Source organism: Phasianus colchicus, chromosome 7 (assembly GCF_987193195.1).
Source record: "Phasianus colchicus chromosome 7, bPhaCol1.hap1.1, whole genome shotgun sequence".
Taxonomy (NCBI): Eukaryota; Metazoa; Chordata; class Aves; order Galliformes; family Phasianidae; genus Phasianus; species Phasianus colchicus.
The window spans coordinates 34,353,091-34,377,434 of record NC_143442.1 but is presented as its reverse complement, the minus strand read 5'-3'; the positions used below and the strand labels follow the sequence as shown (position 1 = coordinate 34,377,434).

The window sequence follows — 24,344 nt, the reverse complement described above, 5'->3', positions numbered from 1 at the left end:
AAGCTCTGTCTTCAGCTGGGGTTAACTTCCTCACCTTGACTTACGTAGCTTGCTGAGGAGTTTGCATAACAACTGGCTGCGTGCTGGCTGCCTGCAGGCTTGCCACGTGGTAGATGGAGCAGCTTCAGCTCCCTGCTGTCACGTCTCTGTCTCTGGCACCTACAGCCAGCAGGCACAGAACCTGCCTCAGCCACACCGAGTCCTTGGGATTTTAGGGTCTGAGCTTTGAGCCTGGGTGCTGTGCGTGCAGCAGCCGCTGTCAGCAGGTGGCACTGACTGCCAGGCTCAAAGACTGTCCTGGAACCTCGGCTCTGCCACCGGTGCCAGGTTTTGTGTGCCCAGCTGTGATTGGCACCTCTGCAGCTGGTCTGCTTTCTTGGCACCAGCACAATTCCTGTGGCGTGCGTTTCTGAGATTCCTTTTCCTATTTAAAAAGGATAAGAGAATCACAGAACCATTCCAGTTGGAAAAGACTTAAGATCCCTATGTATATATCCCAATATATATATGTCCCAGTATATATATCCCAACCCACTGCCCATGTCCCTCAGTGCCACATCTCCATGGTTCTGGAATACCCCAGGGATGGTGACCCCAGCACTCTCTGGACAGCTGTGCCACTGCATCACTGCTCTTTCTGAGAAGATATTGTGCCCAATATACAGCTTGATCTTCCAAGTTAAGCTCTGTCTCCAAGCACAAGTGCTTTGTTCTCTCCAAAGAGCCTTTGATGGTTGTGCCTTGTGATGGCTGGAGACTGAGAACTGTTTAAGTGTTGCTCTGAGGCTTGTTCTGTGCAAGCTACGTAGAGAAAACACTTATTTATCTTCCCCCCCCCCCCCCCCCTTTTTTTTTCTCTTCTTATTCAGGTCTTCATGACAGAGTTTACAGCCTGCCAGACATCAACAGTAAGTCAAAAAAAGAACTGCAGTGTGTGTTTTGCAGTCAGATGGAGGTTGCTGCTGTTTTTCTTTTTGCTCCCTGTGGTTGTGGGGACCTCAGGGCTGCTTGGTGTGGCTGGGACAAGGAGCCTCATCCTCTGCCCTGCAGCACCATTGGGGCTTCTGAGGGCAGACTCTGAAACAACAGGGCTTTTTGTTGCCTGCCAGATTTGTGGCTTGTGAGTACTCACCATGATCTCAGTGCATCCATGTCATGTGCTCGAAGCTGGCTGTGTTCGTAACAAATGCACTGAATTTGTGGATTTAGGCTGTGTTCTTCTTGCAGGAAGGGTTTGGTCAACCTCACCATTGGACATTTTGCTCTTTCAAGAGGATTTTTTTGTTGTTCCTTTTCTTTCCATTGTCCCCTTCCTTTTATTTGTGCTGCATAGGAGCCACAGTGCAGAATGCCAAATAATAAAAATTGAAGGAGGTGTTTCAGAATCAGACTTTCTGACGTGCACTGGGGGGACAGCAGGGCAGGGTGTTGCCTGCCCCAGGGTCAGGGTGCAGGAGCTGCCCAATCTCACCATGCTCTTGTCTCCTCCAGGTGAATGCCAGCTCCCTGCCAATGGTGGCACTGGGGACGACAGTGGTGATGAGGATGATGTGCTCCATGGAGCTGAAGCAGAGTGCTACAACAGAGTAAGGGCTTCCCCTGCAGTCACTCATCCCTTCTGGGTGCACTGTCGCCTACCTTGGGTGGCGGTGGCTGGGTTCTGCTCTCTGCTCTGCTTCCTGATGTTAGCCCAGCTCATGGCTTTTCCCATATCTGGGGAGGTTTGCTCCCAGAATCGGAGGTATGGAGCTGCTTCAGGCCCAAGAGCAGTTCCTGAGCCTCTTTCTGAGGGGTTCAGCTGCTCATCTTGCCTTCAGAGCAATCTTGCCAGCAGAGCATCTTGCTGTCTGCTTATGGCCACAGTCCTGGTGCAGAGACCAAGGAAACCTTTGAGTTCAGTCCTAGCAGTCCCACGTAACTGGCTCCTTGCAAGCAGGATACTCCTGAGAACCCAGTGTTCTCCAGGAAAAGTGGGAGCTTTCCATACTGGGAGCTTCCCACAAACAGATTCCTGCAAACTAAGCAGACGAGGGCCCCTTCTGCTTTTCCATGAATTTTCCCTTCTCACGTTTTCCACACCAAGATGCGCAAGACAAAGCGCCTGCTGTCCGTGCACCCCTTTGATTTTGAGCTGGACTCGGACTACTCTGCCCAGTCTCGCCGCCAGTCTGCCCAGCTCTCTCCAGTGGCCATCAGCTCTGATGCTTTCCAGGTACTGGGCTTGCCTTTCTCCCTGTCCTCCTCCTGCTGTTCTGGCTGTAGGGTTACAGGGTGGCTTTGGGAAGCAGCAATGCTGATCTCTGTGCAGAGCCCTGCTGTTTCTTGTTCCATTTCAAGCCCTGAGTCAGAAGCAGGAGAGCTGGCTGCGGTGAGGACTCTCTTGCACCTCTCCCTCCAGATTTGGGTTGATCTCTTTACTGGCTATTTCTCGTGCTCTCCCAGGGCTGTGGGACATCCTAGCTTCCAACCAGTGTTTGGGAGCAGGACGTTCAGCACTTAAGGAATGTTGAAAACAGCTTTCTCTCCCATCATCCCATCCAGTTTGGGGCTGCTTTCCCCCATGCAGTGGCACTGGGGATGTGGTTTGCTGGCAGCTTCGTGTGTGAGGTTCAGAAGAGGAATCCTGCACGGCCATAGGGGTGGGAAGTCCCCATCTGTCGGATTAGAGAACGTGGGGCACAAGAAACTGCACAAACAACTGCTTTGTGCCAACTGGTTGGGAGAATACAGACAGGATTTGGGACAAACAGGCAGATTCATTCATTCTTTAAGTAGATACGTACATTCTTTACTTAAGCTTTGCCCTTATGCTGTGGAATTTAATGCAAGCATAAGGAGGGCTGATTCAAAGTCCATGTATTGGTTATTGAGGAGTAGATGGCTGTTGCTACGTTTGCAAATCAAAGTGTGTGATGTTTTAAAGGCTGGATCTCGGGGCCCAAGTCTTTGTCAGCCTGGCAGATGGGCCCGTGCCTAGCTCTCATAGAAACTAACAGTGCCCCCTGGCAGTCATCTGAAATATTGCTCAGCCTTAAGATTAAAAACCCTGTAAGTCAGGTTGCTTAAAATCAGCGTTACAAAGGGTCAACCCATGCAGCTGTTGGAGGACAAAGCTAGGAACTGCTTGGGGAGGTGGGGAGGGTGGTCCCAGCATCAGCCCCCGTCTCTCAGTCCTTCCCAGATTTCTCTGGCCCGGCTGAAGATGCCCCCCAAGAGCCTCTTCCAGCCGGGGCTGACCTGGCAGCTGTGTTCCACATCTTGAGAGAGCAGGAGCAGCACCTCAGCCCTCCGGAGCAGCACTTCAGCACAGAGGTTCGACTCACACTCAATGCACGCAGAAGGAGCCTGGACAGAAGTTCAAAGTCTGGTAGGTGTCTGGGTTCCAGCATCCTGCTAAGGAAAAGGTGCCTGTAAGAGCCATCCAAGAGATCTTCCCAGCCCTCATTGCACCTTGGGAAGATGCCCTCCCTGCTTTCATAACTTATGCTCCATGTGGATAAACTGTTCCCAGCACCCAAACTAAATGAGGACCAGTGTCCTGGGCAGCAATGTGACTGAAGAAGCAGGAGCAGGTTTTATTGAGGGTCTCAACTGCTTGAGATCTGAGGGGGTGAGGAGAATGCTCCTTGTACCCTCCTGTAGCTCAGCAGGACTCTGTTTAGATGGATGGAGCTGCAGGCTGAACTTCTGCTTGCAACTCCACTAGAAGGACTAAATTGACCTGCTTATTTGTTTGTCTGAGGGATGGGACTGACGTCCAGGGCTTTGTGCTAGGGGCTGTGAATCTCTTGGGTCCTCATACTGAAGCCTTCTCCCTCCAAAGGCAGCCCCTGGATGGAGCAGTCCCGGTCTCCCTGCTCTGCAGACATGGACACCTCTGATGAGGATGTGAAGGGAGCTCCAAAGCTCGCTGCCTGCCTGCCTCACCACCTGAAACGCCGGAGCAGAGCCTCCTCCCAGGAGAACATCAGCCACAACTCGGGAAGTCAGGTACCAAACAGTGCCACCAAGGCTCGTGGGGTGGCCTGGGGGGCTGTCACATCTGCTTGGTGTCACATAGTGGTTGCATGGCACCAGGTGGATGAATGCCCAGGCTGTGCTCAGCCCTCTGGGCCATGCAGAGATGGCCATGAAATGGGAAGTCAGGATGGGGCATGGGAAAGTGTGTTTTCTGCTCATCCACTGAAGAGATGAGGCTTTTCTCTGTCCCATTAATATTATGCTGTATTCCTCACATCAGCCCTTCTACTTCTATGGTCGTGGCTGGGAGAAACTGTACCTGCGGTTGGTGCAGTAACAAGCCTGCTCTCAATGCTGTTAATTTCCAGCCTGCCCCCATTAATCTACACGCTACCTATAGTTTTAGGTGTCCCCATTGATCAAGTGAATGGCTTTTATGATCAAGGCTTGGAGGGGAACGTTTAATCAGCCTTGAGATCCTATTCTTTGGCAGCATGGAGCGTTCCAGCCCCAGTAGGACAGGGTCAGGCTGACCTGTCATGCATCTCTCCCAAGTGATAATAGGGGAACAGCCTGGAGAAGGGTGTCAGGAAGGCTGTGCGCTTGTTCTAATTGTAAAGTGAGGACCTGCAGTTCTTGACATCACCTTTTGAGAAAGGATGAGAACGGTTAAGCCTCCCCTGACCCTCTTCAGCAGCAAAATGCACGTTCGTGTCTGACCACACAGATATCCAAGGGGAGAAGTGTGCTGGTTCCACTGACAGCTGTGCACATCTTGGGTGCTGCTGAGCACCACGTTCTGTGCCTCACCATGGGGACATCTTTCCTATGGCCTTTATTTCTCTCAGCATACGTTCAAATTGGTGGATGCACTTCGTTTTCCAGCCCACTGCAAATGGAAAAAGCTCAGCCTGGCTGTTCTTAATGAGCCCACAGTACGTTAGGCATGAAATGTGCACAGTGGGGAAATGGGGCCAAATTCCCACCGTTACTCCAGATGACTTCCTTCATCTCCTCTCCCAGCCCTGGTGTAGGAGCAGTGTGCTTGGTGTTTTGCTCTGTCACAACAGCACGATGGCATCGGTGGCACCTAATGGTTACAAGGCATCTCTTAATTCCCGATTCAACCCCATTTGTTTGTATGCCAGCATCATTCATTAGCTTAACTAGCTGTTCATCCTTCCTGCCCTTTATGTGGCTGATGGGTTTACAGCTAGCAACAGCTAGCAGAGCCTGCCCCTTGCCCAGCAGGAGAAAACAGGGCTCTGTGCTGGCCCATTAACCCCACAGCAACACAGGTATGGCTGCCCACGAGAGGCCAAGAGGGAAGAGAAAGCCAGAGCACAGAAATAAGCCGATGTTGGTTCATCTGAAGCGTTTTAGTAGAGATGTATTCACCATCCTTTGTCGTTCAGAGAGCAGTGCAGGTGGACCAGCCCCTCATGGGATACACCCTATTGGGGTGCACCTTGCTTTGCACAGGGATAACTGGGCACTAAAGCCAGCCTTGCTCAGGTAGGAGAATGAAAACCAGCTCTTCCTGTCCCTGTAACCTGCCAACAGCCACTTCTGCATTGTGCTCTGACCTCTCTGAGCTGCTGCTTACGGGAAATGCAGGCATCACCGGGTGCTGAGCTCACATCCATCCCCTCTCCTGAAGTTTATGGTCCATCACAGGCTTCTCATTGTCACCAGAGTGCTGCAAGAGTCAGGCCCAATGGTACTGAGAAACCACTTAGAGCTGGCGTGGATTGCTTCCTGCCTGTGGGTTTAATGCTGCTTAAAGGCTCATTCAATTCAGGGCAGTAATTGCAACGCTTTGCTCTCCCCGAATGCCAGGTTGTTACATCCATCTTCACTTAAGTAGATGCAGGCTGTTGTGAGGATCTAATTAATCAAACACCAGCCAGCACAAAAACTCGGCGAGAGGGTGGAAATGTTACAAAAACAAAGCAAAGCCCTCACGTCTCTTTGTTGCTCCATTCACTTACTGCATTTGCTGCTCGTCCCCTTTGAGTGGGAGGCAGCCACACGGAGCAGGAGTGATGCAGCAGGCAGTGTTTTATCTGTAAGGAATGGGCAATATTTTACATCATTTGTGTTTTATTTGTTTGGATCAAAGGAGAAAGCCCGGTCTTGAAAAGAAGAAAATATTCGTTTCTGAAAGAAGGAAAAATGAAGAGGTTCCTTTTATGCTTTCAGTCATTTAACCACAAAAAAAAAATTTGTCGTGGCTCTTGAGCATAGAAAGCCATTTCCCTGTGACTTTCAGAATTTTTATTTCTCTTTATTCCTCCTCTCCTTTCAGCTGGTAGGGGGAGGAGGAAAAGAGGGTTGAGAATCCTGACAGATCAAAGCATTGAGAAGCAAGAAAAACTTCCAAGTGTGTTGGGAACAACTTTCAGATTTGTGTTCCTATTTGTAATTTTTCATGGGAAACTCCTCCCTTCTTCCCCCTTCCTTTCCCAGTGATGTATTCAGCAGGGGATCACGGGGTAAGTGGATGAGCTGGTTGAAAAAGACCAGTGTAGGAAGGTTTTGTGGTCACCATGCTGAAGCTCCCAATGCTCTGGTGGGACTTCACGGACGCAGCATCACTTTGAGTTTTGAGGAGAGGTTCTGCACCTCGTGAAGCTCCTCAGGGTGCCCAGGGTAACAGTCCTTCACTCTCTGATGCCCAACACAGTGTGATATTTTGGTATCTTGGTCTCTAGCTTTGAGGGATGTGGTTAGTGAGGATGGTGGGGATGGGTCAATGGTTGGACTGGATGATCTTAGAGGTCTTTTCCAACCTTAGCGTTTCTATGATTCTTTTTTTTACTTCTGCTGGTTGCTTGCACCCTGAGCTCCTTTCCCACTGTCCTGTCAATGGTGGCTGGTCTGTTCTCTATTCTTTCTCCTTTCCTCTAGATTCACGAGCTCAACAAACGCATGTCAGTGATTGAACGCGTGCTGAACCGCTTGGAGGAAAAAATCCTGGTGCGCTCTGCTGAGGTAACAGGGCAACAGGGAGGGAGAGGGGGCTTCACTGGCCCTTTCCCCTCACTATCAGAGAGGTTTCAGGGAGAAATCAGCAGCCTGGGTCACCCCAAAAGCAGCATGATGAGGAAGGGCAGCCCTAAAGTGGGACTGCAAAAAATAAAAGCTTGGTCCAGCTCCCCAAGGGGCTTAACTCCTCTTGATTCAGGTAGCAAAGATGTTGCATTGTCGGAGAGAAATGAAGGCAAGCTTACCTAGGACACTTGGGTCCCTGTGCAAGCTAGTGTCAGGCCTCTTCTGCATAAAGAAAAGCATGTTTCACTCTGATTCTCCATTGAGTGCTCATAGGAGAATCAATCAGTACGTATAGAAAAGCGATTTGGTTGTTTTAAATGAGAGCTCTGAGTCAAGAAGGACTTCTGTATCTCTTCTGGGCTGCTCTTGTCTTGCTATGCCATTAGACTCTGAAGGAAACAGCTAAATTAAGTTAAAGTTGGGTGAGGCTGCAGAATCTGTGAATGCATAGGTCGCTTGACATTGATTTTTGGGTCTCTAATTTTAGGCTGTGTACTTTTCCTTCATGTGAACCCATTGCAATGAGGTGCTCTGGCTGCTAATGACTCAGTAGGATGGATAGTAATAATTACAGAGCAGTCCCTCAGGCATGGGGGAGAAACAGTCTTATTCTTCCCAAAATTTGTAATGGGGACAGCTATTTGCTGTTCCTGTTGGTAAATCTGAGTGTTTTCTCATCACAAATCAGTATTGAGAGGCTCTGATTCAGCACAGCTGAGGGAGTGGGGGTTCTCCTTGCAGCCTGGTGCACTGCCTTTGGGTGGTGGGGATTTATGCCCTTGGAGCTGCCAGCCATACCATGGCTACAAATGAAAATGTGGTGGTTTTTGGTCCCTAATCCCTCATGTTTTGTTCCAATTTTCCATGGGAAAAATCAAATTCTGCATGAACAACTCACTTCTTCTATTGTTTCAGTCTCCGGCCGCAGAGTCCCAGCTTGATCCTGATGTTGAGGAGGAGGAGTTGAAGAGGAAGCTGGAGGAGTTCACCAGCAACATCAGCGACAGAGAAGTCTCTTCTGAAGAAGAGGAGCGTGAAGAGAGGAAGGGAGTGAAGAGACCTGAGATGAGCTCCTCAAGTGATGACATGGCCAGTGAAGCTCGAAAGGTAATCTGTGTCCTCACTTGCACCATGACTGGTCTCTTGTTCTGTCTCACATCAGCTTGATGCCTCCAGAGCTGTGGCTTGTCTGGATCTGCTGTCTGTAGAGCATCCTAAAGTGGAAAGGATGACCCGCACAGATCAAGTCCAGCTCTCAGGATAGGAAAGTCCCAGGGTATTGGATCTAGACCTTTCGCCTCAGGAAGACTTGTAGGCTCTCTTAGACTGATCAAAGAGTTGAAAATAAATTCTCTTAGAGGTCTGAAAGACTACTGCCCGTCGTGGGAAGGGATGCAACATATCCACATCCATGCAGTAGAGTATTACACACTTATTTCAGGGCCTGGATTCCATTACAGGGATGCTATGGAGGAGAGGGTCCTGTTGGGAAGAGAAGAGCTCAGTGATGATTTGGGATTGGCAGCCCTTGGCAGCTGCCTGCTGCATCTTGAAATGTCTCTTCCAGACCTACCAGCAGTCCCATTTTTCCCCCACATATTCCCCAATAGGGCCATAAGCACAAAACAAAGAGGTGAAGGTCAGGCAGGTAACACAGGGGGGTTACACAGTTCAGCTCCCAAGCTGAGAGAGACATCCAGCCTTCTGCATTGCAATGACACTCAGAGCAAAGGCAACAAATACCATAATACTGAGTGAGAGGTGACTGCAGTGACGTGCAGGTGGAGGAGTTTGGGTTAAAGGCTGTGTCAGTGCCTATTTTTACAGCAACCTGCCTCGTGGTTTGTTTGAAAGATGTCTCATGAGAAAACCCAGTGACATTCTGACATAAGTGAGCTGCATTTATCAGAACTGAGTTCAGAGCACATCCAGAAGCGGGGAGCACAAAGCCTAATGAAACCCAGCAGCATCTCCATGACCAAATCCAGACCTGGATCTGGAATTCACGTAATCTTCAGTTGGTTTCTATGCAAGTCCCATCCAGTCAGGAAAAAAGGTTTCTAATGGAGGAGCACTCAGATAAAAGCAACGTTTGTGGTGTGAAACGTGAAACACTGCTGTACCATGAGGGCACCATAAAGTGATAAAAGTGTCAGCTGGGCTGAGTTAGCTGGTTCTTTGCAGAGTGGCTTGCCTGGAAATACGTGCAGTGGTAAACAAAACTGTTTGTCTTTGTCTCCAGTGCACATATCACCCCAATCTCCTTGGTTTCTAGGGAATTATCAGCTGAGAGAGGGATGATGAGTTTCTTGGGTCTGTTTATACGTGTGCTTTATGACTTGCCTAGCAAAAGGGCTAACGCAGGGAGCACTTAAAGGCATCACAACTGTCAGTGCTCCTTGAGGTGTGGGAGGTAAAGATATCAGCCCTAGGTTCTGGCAATGGGGCAGTGCAATACTTACACACTTTTCCAGTGCAGCATCGCAACGGGCCAACGTGGCAGGAGAAAGGGTAAGAGAATCATTGAATATTCAGGTTGGAAAAGATCTCTAAGATGACCAACCCCAACCCACCCTGCCATGCCCACTGACCACGTCCCTCAGTGCCACATCTCCATGGCTCTGGAACACCTCCAGGGATGGTGACCCCCACCACTCCCTGGGCAGCCACATTTTCAGCCCCACTAAAGAGCCCTTAAGCCCCTTCATTATCCCTTCTCCATCTTCCACTGGCTGCTATAAGCCTGATGCCCCTCCATGCCTACTTGCACTGAGTTGTACACTACAAGCACACGTTAAAATAATGAAATCCTTTTTCTTGTTTGTTTCTCAACCCTTCCTGCACTTTGACTGGGCATTCACAGAGGTCCTCAGCTCAGGCTTTGAGTGAAATCACGGCCAAAGCATTGAGAGCCATAAATGCCACGGAGAGAGCTGCCTCTGAGTCACTGCAAGGACAGAGCTGGGGCAGTAGTGGCTGTGCCCTGCATCTCAGCATGGAGGATGGGAAAGAGGCGGCTGAAGCATACCGTGAGCTTGAGGAAAATGTAAGGTTCCCCAGAGCCTCCGTGAGCAGGGAGGGAATTGGGGGTGGGAGTGCAGTGGACCCCCCAAGCTTCTTGTTAGCAGGCTTTCTGGAGGTCAAAGGATGGGCACCGCAAGCATATATGTAGAAGGATGCAACCCTCCCAGCTGCACGTTGTGAGGCTCAGGGTAGAGTTTAGGGGAAGGAAAGAGTTCTGTTTGCCTCATAAGGATTAACTGAGGGTTGACACATGGTTTTTTTTATATGCTTCAAACAGTAGGTTATTCATAGTTCATAGACACAAAGGTCCTCCTAGCTAAGTGCTGTAGCTGGAGATCTGAGCTTGGGAATCACATCTGTGCTCTACCACCCGTGTCTTCTGACATCCCCACTGTCCCATCCCATGATGCTGAGCCCCTCCTGCTGTCCAAGTGAGCCACGCTCCTTCCTTTGGAGGGCTGACTGGTGCAAGAGCCAACTTTGAGTTCCCTGCTTTTCCTGCTCATAGCTGTGGGAGCCATGTGCTCATCCCACCGTTCCCTCGGGTCCCTGGTGAGTCACGTCCCACTGGCTACACTCTAAGGGATGCCACCTGCCTTGAGGATGCTTAATGATGTTTAATGGCCCGGCAGCAAACGGTGCCCTTGTGACTCATAGACTGAATGATTGCACTTGGTTATGGACACGCTGCCTCAGGGTTTGCAATGGGGTCAGTGGGGACCTATAGGACATGAGACATCTGGGTGCTCAGCATGCCAGCAGAGAGGGCTGGAGAAGCTGGCCATGCATTAGCAGTACTGAGATTTTGGGATCGTTCAGCAAAACTGTGGCCTTCTGATGTTATTCTATAGACAATCTAACTTCTACTGAATTGCTTTGCTTGGTCTTGCATCTGAGTAGTAGCCAAGGGGTGGTAACAGTACTTGAGGAACACATCTTCCCAGCTTGCTGCCAATGGGACACACAGAGACGAAGAGCTCTGCCAGAACTGAGCGGTGCTGCCAGGGCTGCAGGGCAGGAGAAGAGCAGCAGGGGCTGTGGTCACACGAAGGGGAAGAGCAAGCAGGAAGCTTAATGGTGTGATCTATTCTTTTTTATTATTATTTTATTTTTATTCCAGGTCTACCTGGCTGCTGGGAAGGCCTATCAGCTGGAGGCAACCCTGTCAGAGCTCGAGGAAGGGGCTCGGCACTGCGGCACAACAGACTCAGAGCTGTCGGAGCTGGAGGACAAAGTGGCTTCGGCAGCTGCACAGGTACAGCAGGCAGAGAGCGAGGTAAGGGCTCATTAGGAGCTACTTCACCTCCAGCCCAGCTAACAAAGCTGGTTGGGAGTCTTCCACGCGCTGCCCACCTGTTTTGTTTCCCTCCCTTTGAAGATATCGGATATCGAATCTCGAATCGCGGCTCTGTCTGCTGCGGGGCTGACGGTGAAGCCGGTGGAAAAGGCAAGGAAGAAATCGAATGGGCAGGTGAGCAGGGAGGAGAGGGGATGTGAGCACAGGGATGGCTGCCTGGCTGCTCCCAGCTCCTTCCCAGCTGCTCTGAGCCTCACTGAGGATGAGATGGGGGGCTGCTTTGGGGTGAAGCAAACCCAGAGACCTGTGCTCCTTCTCTGTCTGCAGGCCTTCCACCTCTGCTCCCCCAACCCCACCAGCAGTCCAGGGGAGCCTTTGGATGATGTTAAGGTGGGTGTGTGTTTAGCATGTGTTTAATAAGCCTTAATCCCATGTTCCAGGATGTGGGTTTGAATGCTCAGCAAGGGCAGCAGGGTATCCTCTGGAGGCACCTGTGTCCTCCCACCCACCACAGACTGCTTTCCCTCTCTTGCAGGCAATATCTGGGCCTCAGGTCCTTAGGAGGAGGTTCAACAGTCCCTTTGAAATCACTGGTAAGAACTGTGGCTCTGTCTGTGGGATGACCTCAGCTCATGAGATGCTCGGTCATCTCTCTCTCTCTCTCTCTCTCTCTCCCTACTTTTCTCCCTTTTTGGAATTCTGTTCCCTGTGCTTGTGTCCTGCCAGCACAGCCACAGAGGAGACCTCATCTGTGGTGGAGGATCAGGGTCAGTGCTGGGGACAGGATGAGGTGGCTGCCATATGGGTCTTGATGGCAGACAACCGCCTGCCCCAAGGGCCATTGCTCTGCCTTCAAAACTAGCCCTCAACACCCTATCTAAGCTTCATTCCTTAGCCACTTCTCACTGATTCCCCTGGGGAGAGTATCCTTTGCCCTGCTATTTGCCCATCTCTGCCACTGGTCCCACTGGGAGGTTGAGAGCCAAGCCATGGAAAATGGCAGCTTGGAAGTGCTTCAAGGTAGGCTGTGACCTGAAACTCAGCCCAGCAGCCCATGTGGCAGAGGGCAGTCACAGGAAAAGTTTCGTCCTGACAGATATCAGCAAATGCCATTAGGAAATGACTTTTCTATTTCCATTATCTTGCCTTGTGCGCTTACAGGCAGAAGGAATGGTTCTCCTTCCAGATAATGCCAAATAGAAGATGAGTGGAGGAAAGGAGGGGAAAGATCACTTAATGCAAAGAAGGAATTGCGTTTCCCCATGTGAGCAGACAATTAAAAGCTCTGCTTCCCAGGCGGAGGCTGGTAGGTGGAAAGGTCCCCTCAGTCATCCACTCTCCTATGGCAAAGGGCAGGTGGATAAAGGCAGCCTCGAGGACACGTCAGTCCTGCAAAGAAGATAGAGGGATGCTCCATCAAGCCAGACGTCACTGGGCAAGCCTAATCCCCTCTGCATGAGCTGGAGCACTACCCAGCCTCACTTCATGCCTCTTCTTCCATTACAGGCTTCGATGACTCCTTTGACCGCAACTCGGTTTACCGCGGCTCGCTGACGCAGAGGAACCCCAATGGGAAGAACAGGAGAGTGGAGCGTCTCTTTGCGGTACGTGGCCGGGCTGGCAGTGGTACCCCATCCTCCAGTGCTCCCCTCCAACCCACAGAGCCCCAGGAGGGACAGGGAATATGCTGTCCATGTCACATGGGGCAGGGGACAGCAGTGCTGATACCTTACCTCTCATGCCTCGCAGAAGCCAGTGATGACCCACTTGTCCTGAAGACACCCACCACTGCATTTCAGTGACAGTGCAGGACCTCGGCACACAGCCTTCCCCCAGTGCTTGCCCTTCCTTCTCCCGTGGCCACATCCCCCTGGAAGCTGGAAGAGAGAGGAGCAAGTTGCTGGAGTGCAGACATATGGCTGGATAATCATGAGGACCACATCTGTTTGGGCAGGATGCTGCTCTCCTTGTCCCTTCCACTAGGGACACTGTGGGAACCACTGGTGGTGGTGCCGGAGGAAGGGTCCCTATGGTAAAGCACAGTGTCCCAGGGCCAGATGTGCAGCCCAGCACTGGTCCTGCCTCATCTGTGGGGCATCGCTTCCTTTCCCTGCGTGGGAGCTGCACTGCATTGCTCCCAGCAAGCTCTTGGCCAATGACTCTTTGCACTAAACCCAGTAGGTACATGCTGAGGCTTCTTGCCTGAAGCAGCTGGGCTAATGTGGGGGCAGGAGTGAGGTGAGGCTTGTGGGAAGAGGCAACAGCTTTCACAGGACCAGTGGGAAGAGAGGGCTTGGGGTCAATCTGACCAAAAGTGCCTTCTTTCCCTGCAAGGTTCCATCAGCAGGCTCAGAAGGAACCCAGCCCCAAGCTCTCCCCAGTCTGCAGAGAGATCCCCTGGAGGTGTGCCTGTGTTCCCTAGAGGCTGCACTGGCCCTGAGCTCCTAGAAGGCAGCAACAGCACTGCTAGCACCCTCCCACTCACCCTGTTTTCCTCCACCTTCTGCTTCCACTAACTGGAGACTGGGGGGGGAGATTTTTGTTAAAAACTTCAGCTCAGTATCTGCCTTGACCCCAGTATGAATTTGTAAGGTTTAGCTTCAGTCGTAGCAGAGAACTCACTATCTAGGCATTTCCTGCAGTCATCCTCGAGCAGGTGTGTGAGGCTGGAGGCTGGAAACCTACCTACCATGGATGGAACAAAACCAGTTTTCATTTTTTAAAGTGAAATCCTTGTGGCCTAAAGTTCAAATGGGGAAAGAGCCACATTCGTTGCAGAGCAACTGCTTTCTCTCTCCTCAGCTTGCAAGCAGTTGATGGTACACACACACATGTCCACCCTCCTGGAGTACCCATGGGGGCTCTAAACCATGCTGGTTTGCAGCTGGTGAGCACAAATCCCTGCACAGCTCCATTGAGCTCTTGGGCAATGCTGTGGGTTTGCTCTGGGGCCATGGTTCAGCACTCACCCCACACACCTCTTGCTGTACCCGGTTTCATCAGTAAGCCAAGTCCTTTCAGGTGGTCAGGCAGACTCTTGACCCTCTGAAGCCCTCCCAGTGAGTCTCAGCAGCGTACAAATAAAGCATTGTTCAGGTTGTAGTTATCCACATTAATATTTGCTGGTCTGCGTAGAGGTTATATATGTACACTACATCACACAATAAAGCCAACATAGGGTCCAGAACCCATAGGTTTATTTCACATTGTCTTCCTTCAACATGCTGCAGCTAAGGATGCTTTGTCTCCCTGCCCTCCCCTTTGCCCAGGTGCTGTGGTTAAACCCTGCCCCCACGCAGCCCCTTGCACGGGACGCCCTTTTGGCCATATGGGGTCGGCTGTCCCAGCTGTGCCCCCTCGCTGGAGGGCAGCACGAGAAGCAATGCAGCACTGCTCGGGGTGAGCACGGTTAAGGGTACCCAGCTGCTGCTCCAGCCCCACGGAGCAGGGGATGCTTGGAGGTGGCCGTACGCCCGCTCGTCCGGGCAGGGACTGCATCTCTCCCAACGCCTCCCGCCCCCAGCACGGGTGGAATTCTTCCCCTCGTCCCGAACAGCGTCACGTCGAGGACGGAGATCAGAACGCTCCCGAGCGATGTGCCTCGGTCGGCTGGAGATAAAATTATGGCCCTCTATGATTCACGAAAATCCCTTTCCTGATTTGACGAGAGCGAGCGCGGGGGGCGGCGGGGAGGGGAGATGTCTCGGCTCTGTCCCCGCCGGGGCTCGTTTCTGACATCAGCACGGAACCGGGCATAAAAGCGGCGAGCGGCGCCCCGGGGCGCAGAGGGAGAGTGCTGGGCTCCGCGGGACGGCACCGGGCGCTGCGGGACCGAGGTAAGCGGGGGGCGAAGGGAGCGCGGCGTGAGCTCTCACGGCTGCTTCCCCGAGCCGACGGCTTCGACTGCAGGTGGGGTTGCTGCAAACTTCACCTCCTCCCACCTCTTGGGAGTGAGGCTGCCGCCGGTCCGGGGATGCTGCGATGGGATCCGGATGGGGATGGCGTTCCCCGATGGCGTTCCCACGGCGGGGACGCGCTTTCTCCATCACTTCCCTACCAACCCGATCAGGGTCTAGCCAAGGGAAGCCGCCGGTTTCGTGACACCCTCAGAACGCGACTGCCCTGTATGTGTGCCCGCAGGTTGGGATTGTCGCCGTTGCCGAGCCGCTGTCGTGGGAAAGCCTCGGGGATGAAGCTAGGGGCCACCTGCCTGCTGTGCTTGCTGCTCACCTGCATGGCTCTGCCCGCTGCCGGCCGCCTCCGTGAGCGCTCCATGGAAATCAGGAGTAAGGAGAGCAGGAGTAAGGGAACCCCCAGGACCTTCCCTGGTCCCCCCATAGGTTGGAGCAGCGTTGCTTTGCAGCAGCCCAGCAGGCAGCCCCGAGCACTCCTCTCTCTCCCCTGGGTCCCTTTCTTTCTTCCCCACGTGCTGTGCCTCACAGCCATAACTGTTCCTCGCCTTTCTTTTTGCAGACCCAGACATCGACCCCTCCTGGTACACCGGCCGTGGCATCAGGCCCGTGGGGCGATTCGGGCGACGGCGAGCACTGGGGGAAAGTGCCCAACCCAGGGGGGCTGTCCTGCATCCTGCCTGCATCCCCCCGCACACCCAGCCCCCGCGGGAGCAGCGAAGTGCCTGAATTGAAGATGGGGGAACACCAATAAAAGCCCTTTTTCCTCTCCTCCTACCTGGCCCTGAGTCTCTACTCCAAAATCCAGTGCTTGGGGGGGTTGGGGTGGGACAGGGCATGAGACCTAACGATGGTGGTATCACCTAAAATTAAGCTCTGGGGCTCTCCTCTCTTTCTACAAGAGAATCCTATGGGATCCCCACAGAGTGTCAGCAACCCTGACAGCACCAAGCCCCCCACATCACCACAGAGCCCTGTTTTCATGGCATGGGTCAGAGGCCATCACTCACCCTGTGACACCCCACTCACAAGTCTCAATTGCTTTACCCATTCCCCAGTTTGGAGTGAGGATGATGTGGATCCTGAATGCAAGCTAAGGATGGACAGCAGGGATCAGAACTGCCTAGAGAAGGAAGGGTTAATCTGGGAGGGATGAGGCAAGTGGCAATTAGCTGCTATCATATTAGCTGCCCAATTAACAGGGGGGATTTAGGCAGGAGGAGGAAGAAGCTGGGAAGGATTCCCCCATCCCACATGTCTCAGTGCTGGGCAGGTGTTGCAGAGGGTGGTGGTGTATGGGGGGCAAGAGGGGAGAGATTCCTGGCCATAGGAACCAGAACTCTTCCTGACAACTGGAGTGGCTGATGGGGGCTACGCTGCCACACTCTGGTCCTCACCATCTCCAGACCTCCTGTATATCGGCACCCAGGGCAGAGAAAAGGATGTGGCTAAGATGAGCTGCTCTTTATTGGCAGTCAACTCTTGAAGTTGTTGGGATGTGCTCCACAAGCCAAACTCTCTTGAGTCTGGGGGAGCTGACGCATGGCTGGGGCAGGGGAATGTCCCCAGCCGGGCTGCTTCTTGGCAGGGGACATCCCCACTCCCCTCTGGGAGAACATCATCATGGGACCCTGTTGAGGGTCTGCATGCACTCCATGCATTCACTGGCAGAAAATGGGCAGAAGGATCATTGCTCCACATTGGCTGTCAGCTATATCTGCTGTGTTGTCTGTCACCCCTTGGCCACCAATGCCAATAGCACAAGGTCCAGTTCCACATCCTGTGGGAGCCCGTGGCCCCTCAGACACGGCAGCACCCCCTCCTCGTCCCGCTTGCCTGCAGGTCCAAACGCTGCCTTCCACTCGTGGATGGGACAGCTGCCTTCTCACCTTCACGCCGCAGGAGCTCTCGGGCTGACGGGGAGCACAAAGCCACAGAGCATCACCTGTCTTGCCAGGGCATGGGGTCAGCCAATGCATGTTGGGATGCACCTGCTGCACTGTCCCACCCTACTGGTGCCATGTAGGTACTTCCCAGAAACTTCTAGCCAGCATGGTGATGTCACTTGGAGGACAGATGTGATGGGGCCACAGGTCAGGTCAGGTATGTACGCCCAGGTCAGGTACTAAACCCAAAAAACATACTGGCTTTGATCTCTCCACCTCTCATGCTGCATCTTGGCATGGAGCTGTCTGTCCTAGGTCATGTGGTGCTGTGTCACCACAGCTACTGCCTCCTCCAGCCTAGCAGGAGGGACATAAGCTGCAAAGTGGCCCTTGCTGGCAAGCTGGGCTTTGGGGAGAAGGCATCTGTAGCCTGGAAGCATAGGCAAGAAGAGCCCATTGTATTCTCCAAATATTCTTCTTATAGCAAGAGGTAAACAGAACACTCACACTGGTTCCCAGTGTGATAACGTGGCATCAGACTGGGGACAGAGCAGCTCTGCTGTGCCCCATGTTGCACAGGAGGTTTGGGGGAGCCAGGACCCACGGTTCCCCTGCTTTGGTTCTCACCTGGAGCCACCCCACACCTTACCTACGGCCACAAAGATGTCGTTTACTTGGTGGTTGGATTTTGCAGACGTCTCCATGAAGAGCAGGCTTCTGCTCCTTGCAAACTCTTCCCCATCCTAGGAGGAGAAAAGCAGTATTGTTTCCCCTGTGCCAAGGGACAGTGTGGCCCTGGGGACCCATGGGGACAAGGCAGGGCTCCTGCATGCCACCCAGCAATGGGGAGACCACCTGGCAGAGCAGGTGGAGGGTCTCCACTTGGGAAGAAAAGGCTCTGCTAAGATGTGTCTTAATGCTTGCAGTGGGGACATGATGTGTGCTCACCTCAGCCGCAACCTCCCGTTCATCAGCCAGGTCTGTCTTGTTGCCCACCAAAGCAATGACAATTTCATCAGGAAGGAACTCCTTCTCCAGTTCCATCAGCCACTGCTTCGCTCTGTTGAGTGTTTCCTGGGGAGAAAGGGACAGCCACTCATGATTCAGATACAGGAAAGCTTTGATAGGAACCCCTGGGCTCTGTGGTTGCTGACGCATCCCAGTGGGACATTTATCTGCTTAGGGTTTGTGATCCTTTCTGCTCTATCAGGGATATATCCGGATGCTTCTCCCATCAGCTCCACTGCCACATAGCAGTGTTTTGACTTGGACAGGATGTGCATCCACCATCTCACCTTGTTAGTGAGGTCATAAACTAGGAGTGCAGCGTGGGCACCACGGTAGTAGAGGTGGCAGACACTGTGGTACTTCTCCTGGCCAGCCGTGTCCCAGATCTCCAGTTTGATGGTGGCTGTCTCTAGTTGGATTGTCTGTGTGAAGAAGGAGCCTGCAAGATATGTGGTGGAGAGCTCTGGTCTGCTGCTGTAGGATCAAAGCCCCTTTGAGGAGTAGTGACAATGCTGCAATGCACAAAGCTGGATGGGTTTCTCAAAAGCACCCTGAGCCAATCAGCTCACATGGTGCTGTGTGGAGTTTGACATGGAGATGTCTGTCTTGATTGCCCACTGCTGTCACAGCTGCTGTGAATGACAGTAGGGTAGGAGATCCCAGCAATTTCTAATAGGGCTATTTGAACCTGAAGAGTTTCACAGCATGGCCATGTACTGGTGATGGGCAACACTTGAAGAGACAGCATGTCACCAAGCAGGGCTGGTGGCCCTTCTTTTTGGCAGCTTTGGGTAGACACACAAGTTTTGATGTATGCCCTGCCTGGGGTGGCTCAGCATGGCTGGGCAGAGCAGGATGGTGGGGAAGAGGTTTGCCCCAGTGTGCTCCTGACCCACACCTGGGCAAAGAACCTTGAGGAGACACTTCTGAGGTGTCTGAACAGGTAAGGGAGCAAACATGCAAAAGGCAGATGGGACTGTATGATTTGGAACCCAGGTTCCCTTATTTTGCTGCTAAGCTGCCTCCAACAAGCAGAAGTAAATCGATCCTCTGTGGTTTGGATGTGGCTTTGCTCACAGCACAAGGCAGAAGGAAATGGATTGAAGCAGCTCACTCACATCCTACAGTAGGCAGCGACTCCTTGAATTCATTTTTCACGTATCTGTAGGCAAGGCTTGACTTTCCCACTGATGTGCTTCCCAGCAGGACCATCTTGTAGATGTAGGTGGGACGGTTATCCCCCAGGGAGCTGCCTGGGACCACTGTCTGCTCCATGTCCTGCAAGGAAATCAACTCCATCAGAATGTGTCAGCAGTGATCCCAGGTCCACCAGCATGAACTCGCTACCAGTGGCAGTGGGGTGAGCGTGGTTTGGCTTCAAAATAGGCTGAATTTAATATAATAGCCCAAAGTATCTGCCATTGTCTTGGATTATATCAGCTGTGATCAGAGAGTGGAAATCTTTAAGAAGAAATCTGATGCAAGAGGCATGCTTGCATGTGGACAAGGAGATTTGATTGCATGCATCTCCTTGAAGATGCAGAAATGTTCTTTAAGGACATGCTGGGGAGAGCTGATGACAGAGAAACATAAATTAAGAATGTGCCTTGCTCCTGAGCACCCTTCTTGGGATATCTTACACTGATATTGTGCACTCATTGAGGGATTGGGTTAAAAGTGACACTGGGATAATCTAACTCAGGCTGGATGTGAGTTCAGAGATGGAGGCAAACTCCCAGCTTGCCAGGGGCTGAGTGTGAGTTGCCAGGGCTTTGTGGCAGCAGCACGTCAAGTCAGTGCATTGCTATGAGGGTGAACAGAAATGTTGACTTGCTCTGGAGGGATTTCATACCTTCTGAGATATGGTCAAGGATCTGCATGTGCTCCTAGCTGGGAAGAGCTGGGTTTCTGCCTCTGGCTGCATTACAAACACCATTCTTAACAAGAGTTAAGCAACTTGGGGCATCAAAGCTGGAGAAGCCTCATGACAATTGCACCACCCAGCGTGTCTCTATCATGTGGGTCGAGACCAAAATAACAGTGGTGGCCTCAAGCCTGACCCTTGGATAACTACTTGCAGGTCTGTGTTGCACTCTGCACAGGCAGCCCCTTCCAATCCCTGACCACCCCCTCTGTGAAGAGATTCTTCCCATTGTCCAATCTAACCCTCCCCTAGTGCAGCCCTGAGCAGTGGGTTCACACCCCACGCCCTTCTCCCAGCCCCCCATGTCTCCCTCCTCTTACAAAAGCCCCTTGTTTCTGCATGCTGCCTGTCCCTTCATTTCAGTCTCTCCCCTGCAATCTGGCAGGCTTCAGGCCTTTAATTTTTCTCTGTGCCTCACCTGTTTGACCCCATAATCAACGCAGGCTGTCTTCACTAGAAGCTGCATGAATTTCATCTGTGTTATGAACTCTGTTTCTCATTATTTCATGCTGCTGTCTCTTAAAATGCCCCCGAAAGCTATCTCAATTTAACCCTAGAAGATTGCATTGATAGTTGAATAAAACTCACTCAACAATTACTGCAATTGCAGGAAAATTTCCTTTCAAACTTCTCCTACAAGCAAACAGCTATTAAGGATGGGAAGCTTTGCCAAACAATTTCTTTTTTGTGTTGAGAGGGTGCAGGGGGTGCATCTCCCTTTTCATGTGAGGAGAGTGGCAAGAAAGCAAAACAGATAGAATCATAAATCAGAATATCCCGAGTTGGAAATGCCCCATAAGGATCTCCAACCCTTGGCCCCACACAGCACCACATATAGCTGAGTCTCTCCAAACCAGAAGCTCTAAACCAAAAGACACGAAAACCATGCGAGATGCTTGCTGACCTTCTGTAGAGATGTAGAAGCTCCTTAGAAAAAGCAGGACCCCAGTATTACAGGTTGGGCTGGGCTCAGGGATCTGAGCACCTGATGGAGCTGTAGCTGTCCCTGTTCATTGCTGGGGAGTTGAACTGAATGGCCTTTAGAGGTCCCTTCCAACTCCAACAATTCTGTGAGTGTGGTTCTGCCCAAGTACTGTAATTCTGCAGTGCCCAGCCCCACAAGTTTGGGCCATGAGGTCTTTTTGCCCTTTTTGCATTTGTCTTTTTGCTAGTTGGTGCTAGCACATTGCATCCCCACTTTCCTGCTGCTGACATTCAGCTCAGTGGCAGTCACTTGGTGTACAAGCACTCTTAAGCAAAGTTTACCAGGAGACACAAAAACCTGAGCTGCACAAACACTTCCGTGTGCAAACACCACTGGAGTGACATAGTGCTGATTTCTCATCGCAATCTCCTCTGAGCTGAGGTCGTTAATCACCCAGATGGACAGAAATAAGCCAGCAGCAAGTGGAGACCCCCGCTCTGGCTGGGGATTCAGAGAGTGGGCTGCCTTTACAGCCATGATCAAGGGCTGCTTTTTGGTTGGAAGGCAAATCCCATGGGTTTGGGGGGACAGGTGGCTGGGAGGAGGCAGGTGCAGCCATACAAAGCAGAGGAAAGAGTTACCTGTATGCAGCCTTGCTTTCTTCCTACACAGGGGTCGCAGAGGATGGGAATGGCCTCAACAGATGAGAACAGCCTCGTCCGACCTCCCTGTCTGCCTCCTCGCTGCAGGAAAAGAAAAGTGAAACTCAGGCAGGCAAGCTGGCAGCTCCCGGAGAGTGGTGCCAAAGTTGAGAGGTGAGCAGAAACTGGTGAACCTTAAACCCTCCTGCTGGTAGGGAGAGGCTGGGACGTAAACCCTGCCCTCCGCACTGTCACTCAGCTCCGTGGCTATTCCATGGCATCCTGCAGCAGAGACTGAGGGCTGGGTACAGGGCAGGCTGGAGTAGGCTGTTATGGCACAGCAGTTTCTGCTGACGTGGGTTAGGCTTCCTTTGGTCTCATGCCAGGATGTAGGTTCTGATAACTTGGACCCGGGGCTGCCAAAGCGAATTGTTTTTCAGGAGCTGGTGGGAAGCAGCACACCCACTTCTTCTGCAAAGGGCTTCAGCAGACAAGCCAGCAAGGGGCAGACAAAGAGAGCAAAACACCTGAGCACTTGGGCTTCTCCTGCTTTTTAATTAAACTAATAGCTATAGTTACCACAGGTGGCTGGGCTGGATGCTTTGTAGGAAGTTCTGGTTCAAATCTTAACGGGGAAGAAGCACAATGTGCCATCAGGGGCAAGAACAGGGAGATCTGCAGATCATTAACAACCTAAATGAAGATAGCTTTTGTATTTCTAGCACTAGCCTCATGATATTTAATACCTTTCCTTCAAGCAGCAGCAGCTCCTAAAGCTTTCTGGGAGTGCAACAGAGCCTAGTCCTAATGGTGTCAGGGAGCAGGGAGAAAGGAAGAGTCCTAAAGGGAAAGGACGAGGGGAAATGTTTTCAAAATAAAAGAGGAGAGATTTAGATTGGATATAAGGAAAAAGCTTTTTACAGTGAGGGTAGTGAAGCACTGGCACAGGTTGCCCAGAGAGGCAGTGGATGCCCCATCCCTGCAGATACCCAAGGTCAGACTAGACAGGGCTCTGAGCATCTGATGGAGCCGTAGGTGTTCCTGTTCACTTCAGGGCAGTTGGACCAGATGGCCTTTAAGGGTCCTTTCCAACTCAGATAGATTCTGTGAATCTATGATTCTAAAAGCCAGATTAAAAACACTTATCCCTGTTGTGCAATGAAGAGCACGTCTTGTGATCTCCAAGGCCTGACTGCTGAGGTTCTATTACTTCTCATATCTGTACTGAAACACCACTTACAGACAGCCAAGAGCTGCACAGAAGTCACATGGGAGGAAATCCTCCACTGGTTTGAATCAGTTTTGTAAGCCTGCATGAGTTGTGTTGGCCTGCTGGCCAAATGACAGTGGATTTCCTTTTGTTTGGGGACACGTCCTCCCTAAATTGGCTCATATATGCTCCTGTACACCATTAACAAAGCTGCTTTTTCATAAGACATAAGAGCCTCTCCTACCCAGATTCCTTCCCGTGAGCTCTACCCCAGCTAGAAAGGATCTGGGAAGCCTTTGATGAAGATACCCAACAACTGTGGGAAATCACAAACCATCTGAGGCTGCTGTAATTTTCTCAGCACGGAAGTGGCTTCCAGTCCCTTGCCCACAGCAGGTGGGAAACGAGCACTCTTATGGTATTGTTCTCTTTTTTCAGGGCTTTAGGTGAACGGTGAATGCTTAAAATGGCACGGCAGAGGGGTTCAAAACCCTTTCCCAGGGTTTGGGAAAGACTGAGGTGCAGGGGGTATCGATACCTTAAGCTGAGAATGCTGCAGGATGTTTCTCATCACAAACATAAGTCCAATGGCTCCAGCAAAACTTGCTTATATCCATGTATTCAAGATACATATTGGCCTGGGAAACACCATCAATGTTCATTTGGATTTTTGGAGTTACATTCCCCACCTGAGGATCTGCCTGAGATGAGGAAGATGCTTTTGCTGAGAGCTTTGATAAAAGGCAGTGACTTAAATGCAGTGCCTGCCCAAAGCACTGGCTGGTGGAGATGCTCCCAGGCAGCCCAGGGACGCGTCCCTTGGGTGGGCACATCACGGATGGGCTTCCTCCAGCTCCCGGTGAGCCAGACCCACTAGAGGGCATCGTTCATCCATGGTTTCAGTTAAATCTCACCAGGAAGCCGACAGACAGCAGGCAGTGACAGGACAGACGGATGAGTGGCTGCCGCCAGAGCTGCACCCAGATCACCAGTTTTTCTCCAGATCCTCCAAAGAAATAGCCGACACAAAGCTTCTCTGCTGTGATGCACCTTGCTCGACTGTGCTCATACCCAAAATAAGCTTCCCTGGCTAAGACTGAGCATTGCTAGTTTTCTTGAAAATAGGGATTGCCTTTAGTTTTATGCTTGCCTGATGTAATGATGCCCCAGGAGTGGTAGGAATCGAATATTGCAACCGTGTGACCTGAACACCTCAAAAACCACTCGCAGACCTTCCTGCACTGCTCTGCTCTCAACCTTTCTCCTTGGAGGACCTTGTGACATTTCAGTAGGGCACAGGTTGAAATAAAACTCCTAAGAGCCACTGTGCAAGAATAACTCCAATAATCTCTTATTTCTGGCTCTGACTGCTGCAGGTTGCCTCTCTGTGCCTGTTTCTCTGAGTAAAAGTTGGTGCAAGGACACTGACCTGTCTGGAGTGTCTTGGGAGCTTCTGGAGGACTCCTTTTCAGTGGTGTGTGCTGGTTCCTCCTGACTCTGACTG

At 51.7% G+C, this 24,344-nt stretch overlaps 3 protein-coding genes across 18 annotated transcripts in view; 2 read left to right on the top strand and 1 right to left on the bottom strand.

The window, feature by feature from the left end:
* The window catches only part of MLPH (melanophilin), a 19,383-nt gene extending 5,031 nt beyond the window's left edge, over window positions 1-14,352 (top strand). For 3 of the 8 annotated variants that reach the window (XM_090144502.1, XM_031604540.2, XM_090144505.1), the window contains 14 exons: window positions 870-908; window positions 1,492-1,586; window positions 2,084-2,212; window positions 3,172-3,367; window positions 3,824-3,990; window positions 6,871-6,954; window positions 7,930-8,121; window positions 9,878-10,060; window positions 11,159-11,314; window positions 11,417-11,509; window positions 11,663-11,725; window positions 11,871-11,928; window positions 12,842-12,939; window positions 13,085-14,352. In XM_090144502.1, coding sequence (XP_090000628.1) covers window positions 870-908; window positions 1,492-1,586; window positions 2,084-2,212; window positions 3,172-3,367; window positions 3,824-3,990; window positions 6,871-6,954; window positions 7,930-8,121; window positions 9,878-10,060; window positions 11,159-11,314; window positions 11,417-11,509; window positions 11,663-11,725; window positions 11,871-11,928; window positions 12,842-12,939; window positions 13,085-13,111 — 1,580 coding nt within the window. In that variant the 3' untranslated portion in view covers window positions 13,112-14,352. The remainder of the gene's footprint in view (window positions 1-869; window positions 909-1,491; window positions 1,587-2,083; window positions 2,213-3,171; window positions 3,368-3,823; window positions 3,991-6,870; window positions 6,955-7,929; window positions 8,122-9,877; window positions 10,061-11,158; window positions 11,315-11,416; window positions 11,510-11,662; window positions 11,726-11,870; window positions 11,929-12,841; window positions 12,940-13,084) is intronic. The other 5 variants (XM_090144504.1, XM_031604542.2, XM_031604543.2 and 2 more) reach the window with 5 other exon arrangements.
* Window positions 12,483-24,344, bottom strand: RAB17 (RAB17, member RAS oncogene family). 7 transcript variants are annotated; one of them, XM_090144509.1, is made up of 7 exons: window positions 21,631-22,147; window positions 19,259-19,418; window positions 18,428-18,579; window positions 18,081-18,206; window positions 17,782-17,875; window positions 13,069-13,212; window positions 12,483-12,724 (listed from the first exon to the last, which is right to left on the bottom strand). In XM_090144509.1, exons 2-7 carry the CDS (start codon window positions 19,413-19,415, stop codon window positions 12,660-12,662), a joined length of 738 nt encoding a protein of 245 aa, XP_090000635.1. In that variant the 5' UTR covers window positions 19,416-19,418; window positions 21,631-22,147; the 3' UTR covers window positions 12,483-12,659. The 7 variants fall into 7 exon arrangements, with proteins under 7 accessions (XP_090000635.1, XP_090000634.1, XP_090000633.1 ...); XM_090144508.1 differs by lacking the exons at window positions 12,483-12,724; window positions 13,069-13,212 and adding exons at window positions 15,993-17,191; window positions 24,270-24,344 and having other exon boundaries at window positions 21,631-21,732; XM_090144507.1 differs by lacking the exons at window positions 12,483-12,724; window positions 13,069-13,212 and adding an exon at window positions 15,993-17,191 and having other exon boundaries at window positions 21,631-21,732; window positions 21,825-22,145.
* Window positions 14,486-16,000, top strand: PRLH (prolactin releasing hormone). Of its 3 annotated transcripts, XM_090144514.1 has the most exons (3): window positions 14,486-15,171; window positions 15,476-15,636; window positions 15,809-16,000. In XM_090144514.1, exons 2-3 carry the CDS (start codon window positions 15,525-15,527, stop codon window positions 15,973-15,975), a joined length of 279 nt encoding a protein of 92 aa, XP_090000640.1. In that variant the 5' UTR covers window positions 14,486-15,171; window positions 15,476-15,524; the 3' UTR covers window positions 15,976-16,000. The 3 variants fall into 3 exon arrangements, with proteins under 3 accessions (XP_090000640.1, XP_031460407.1, XP_090000639.1); XM_031604547.2 differs by lacking the exon at window positions 14,486-15,171 and having other exon boundaries at window positions 15,178-15,621; XM_090144513.1 differs by lacking the exon at window positions 14,486-15,171 and having other exon boundaries at window positions 15,178-15,636.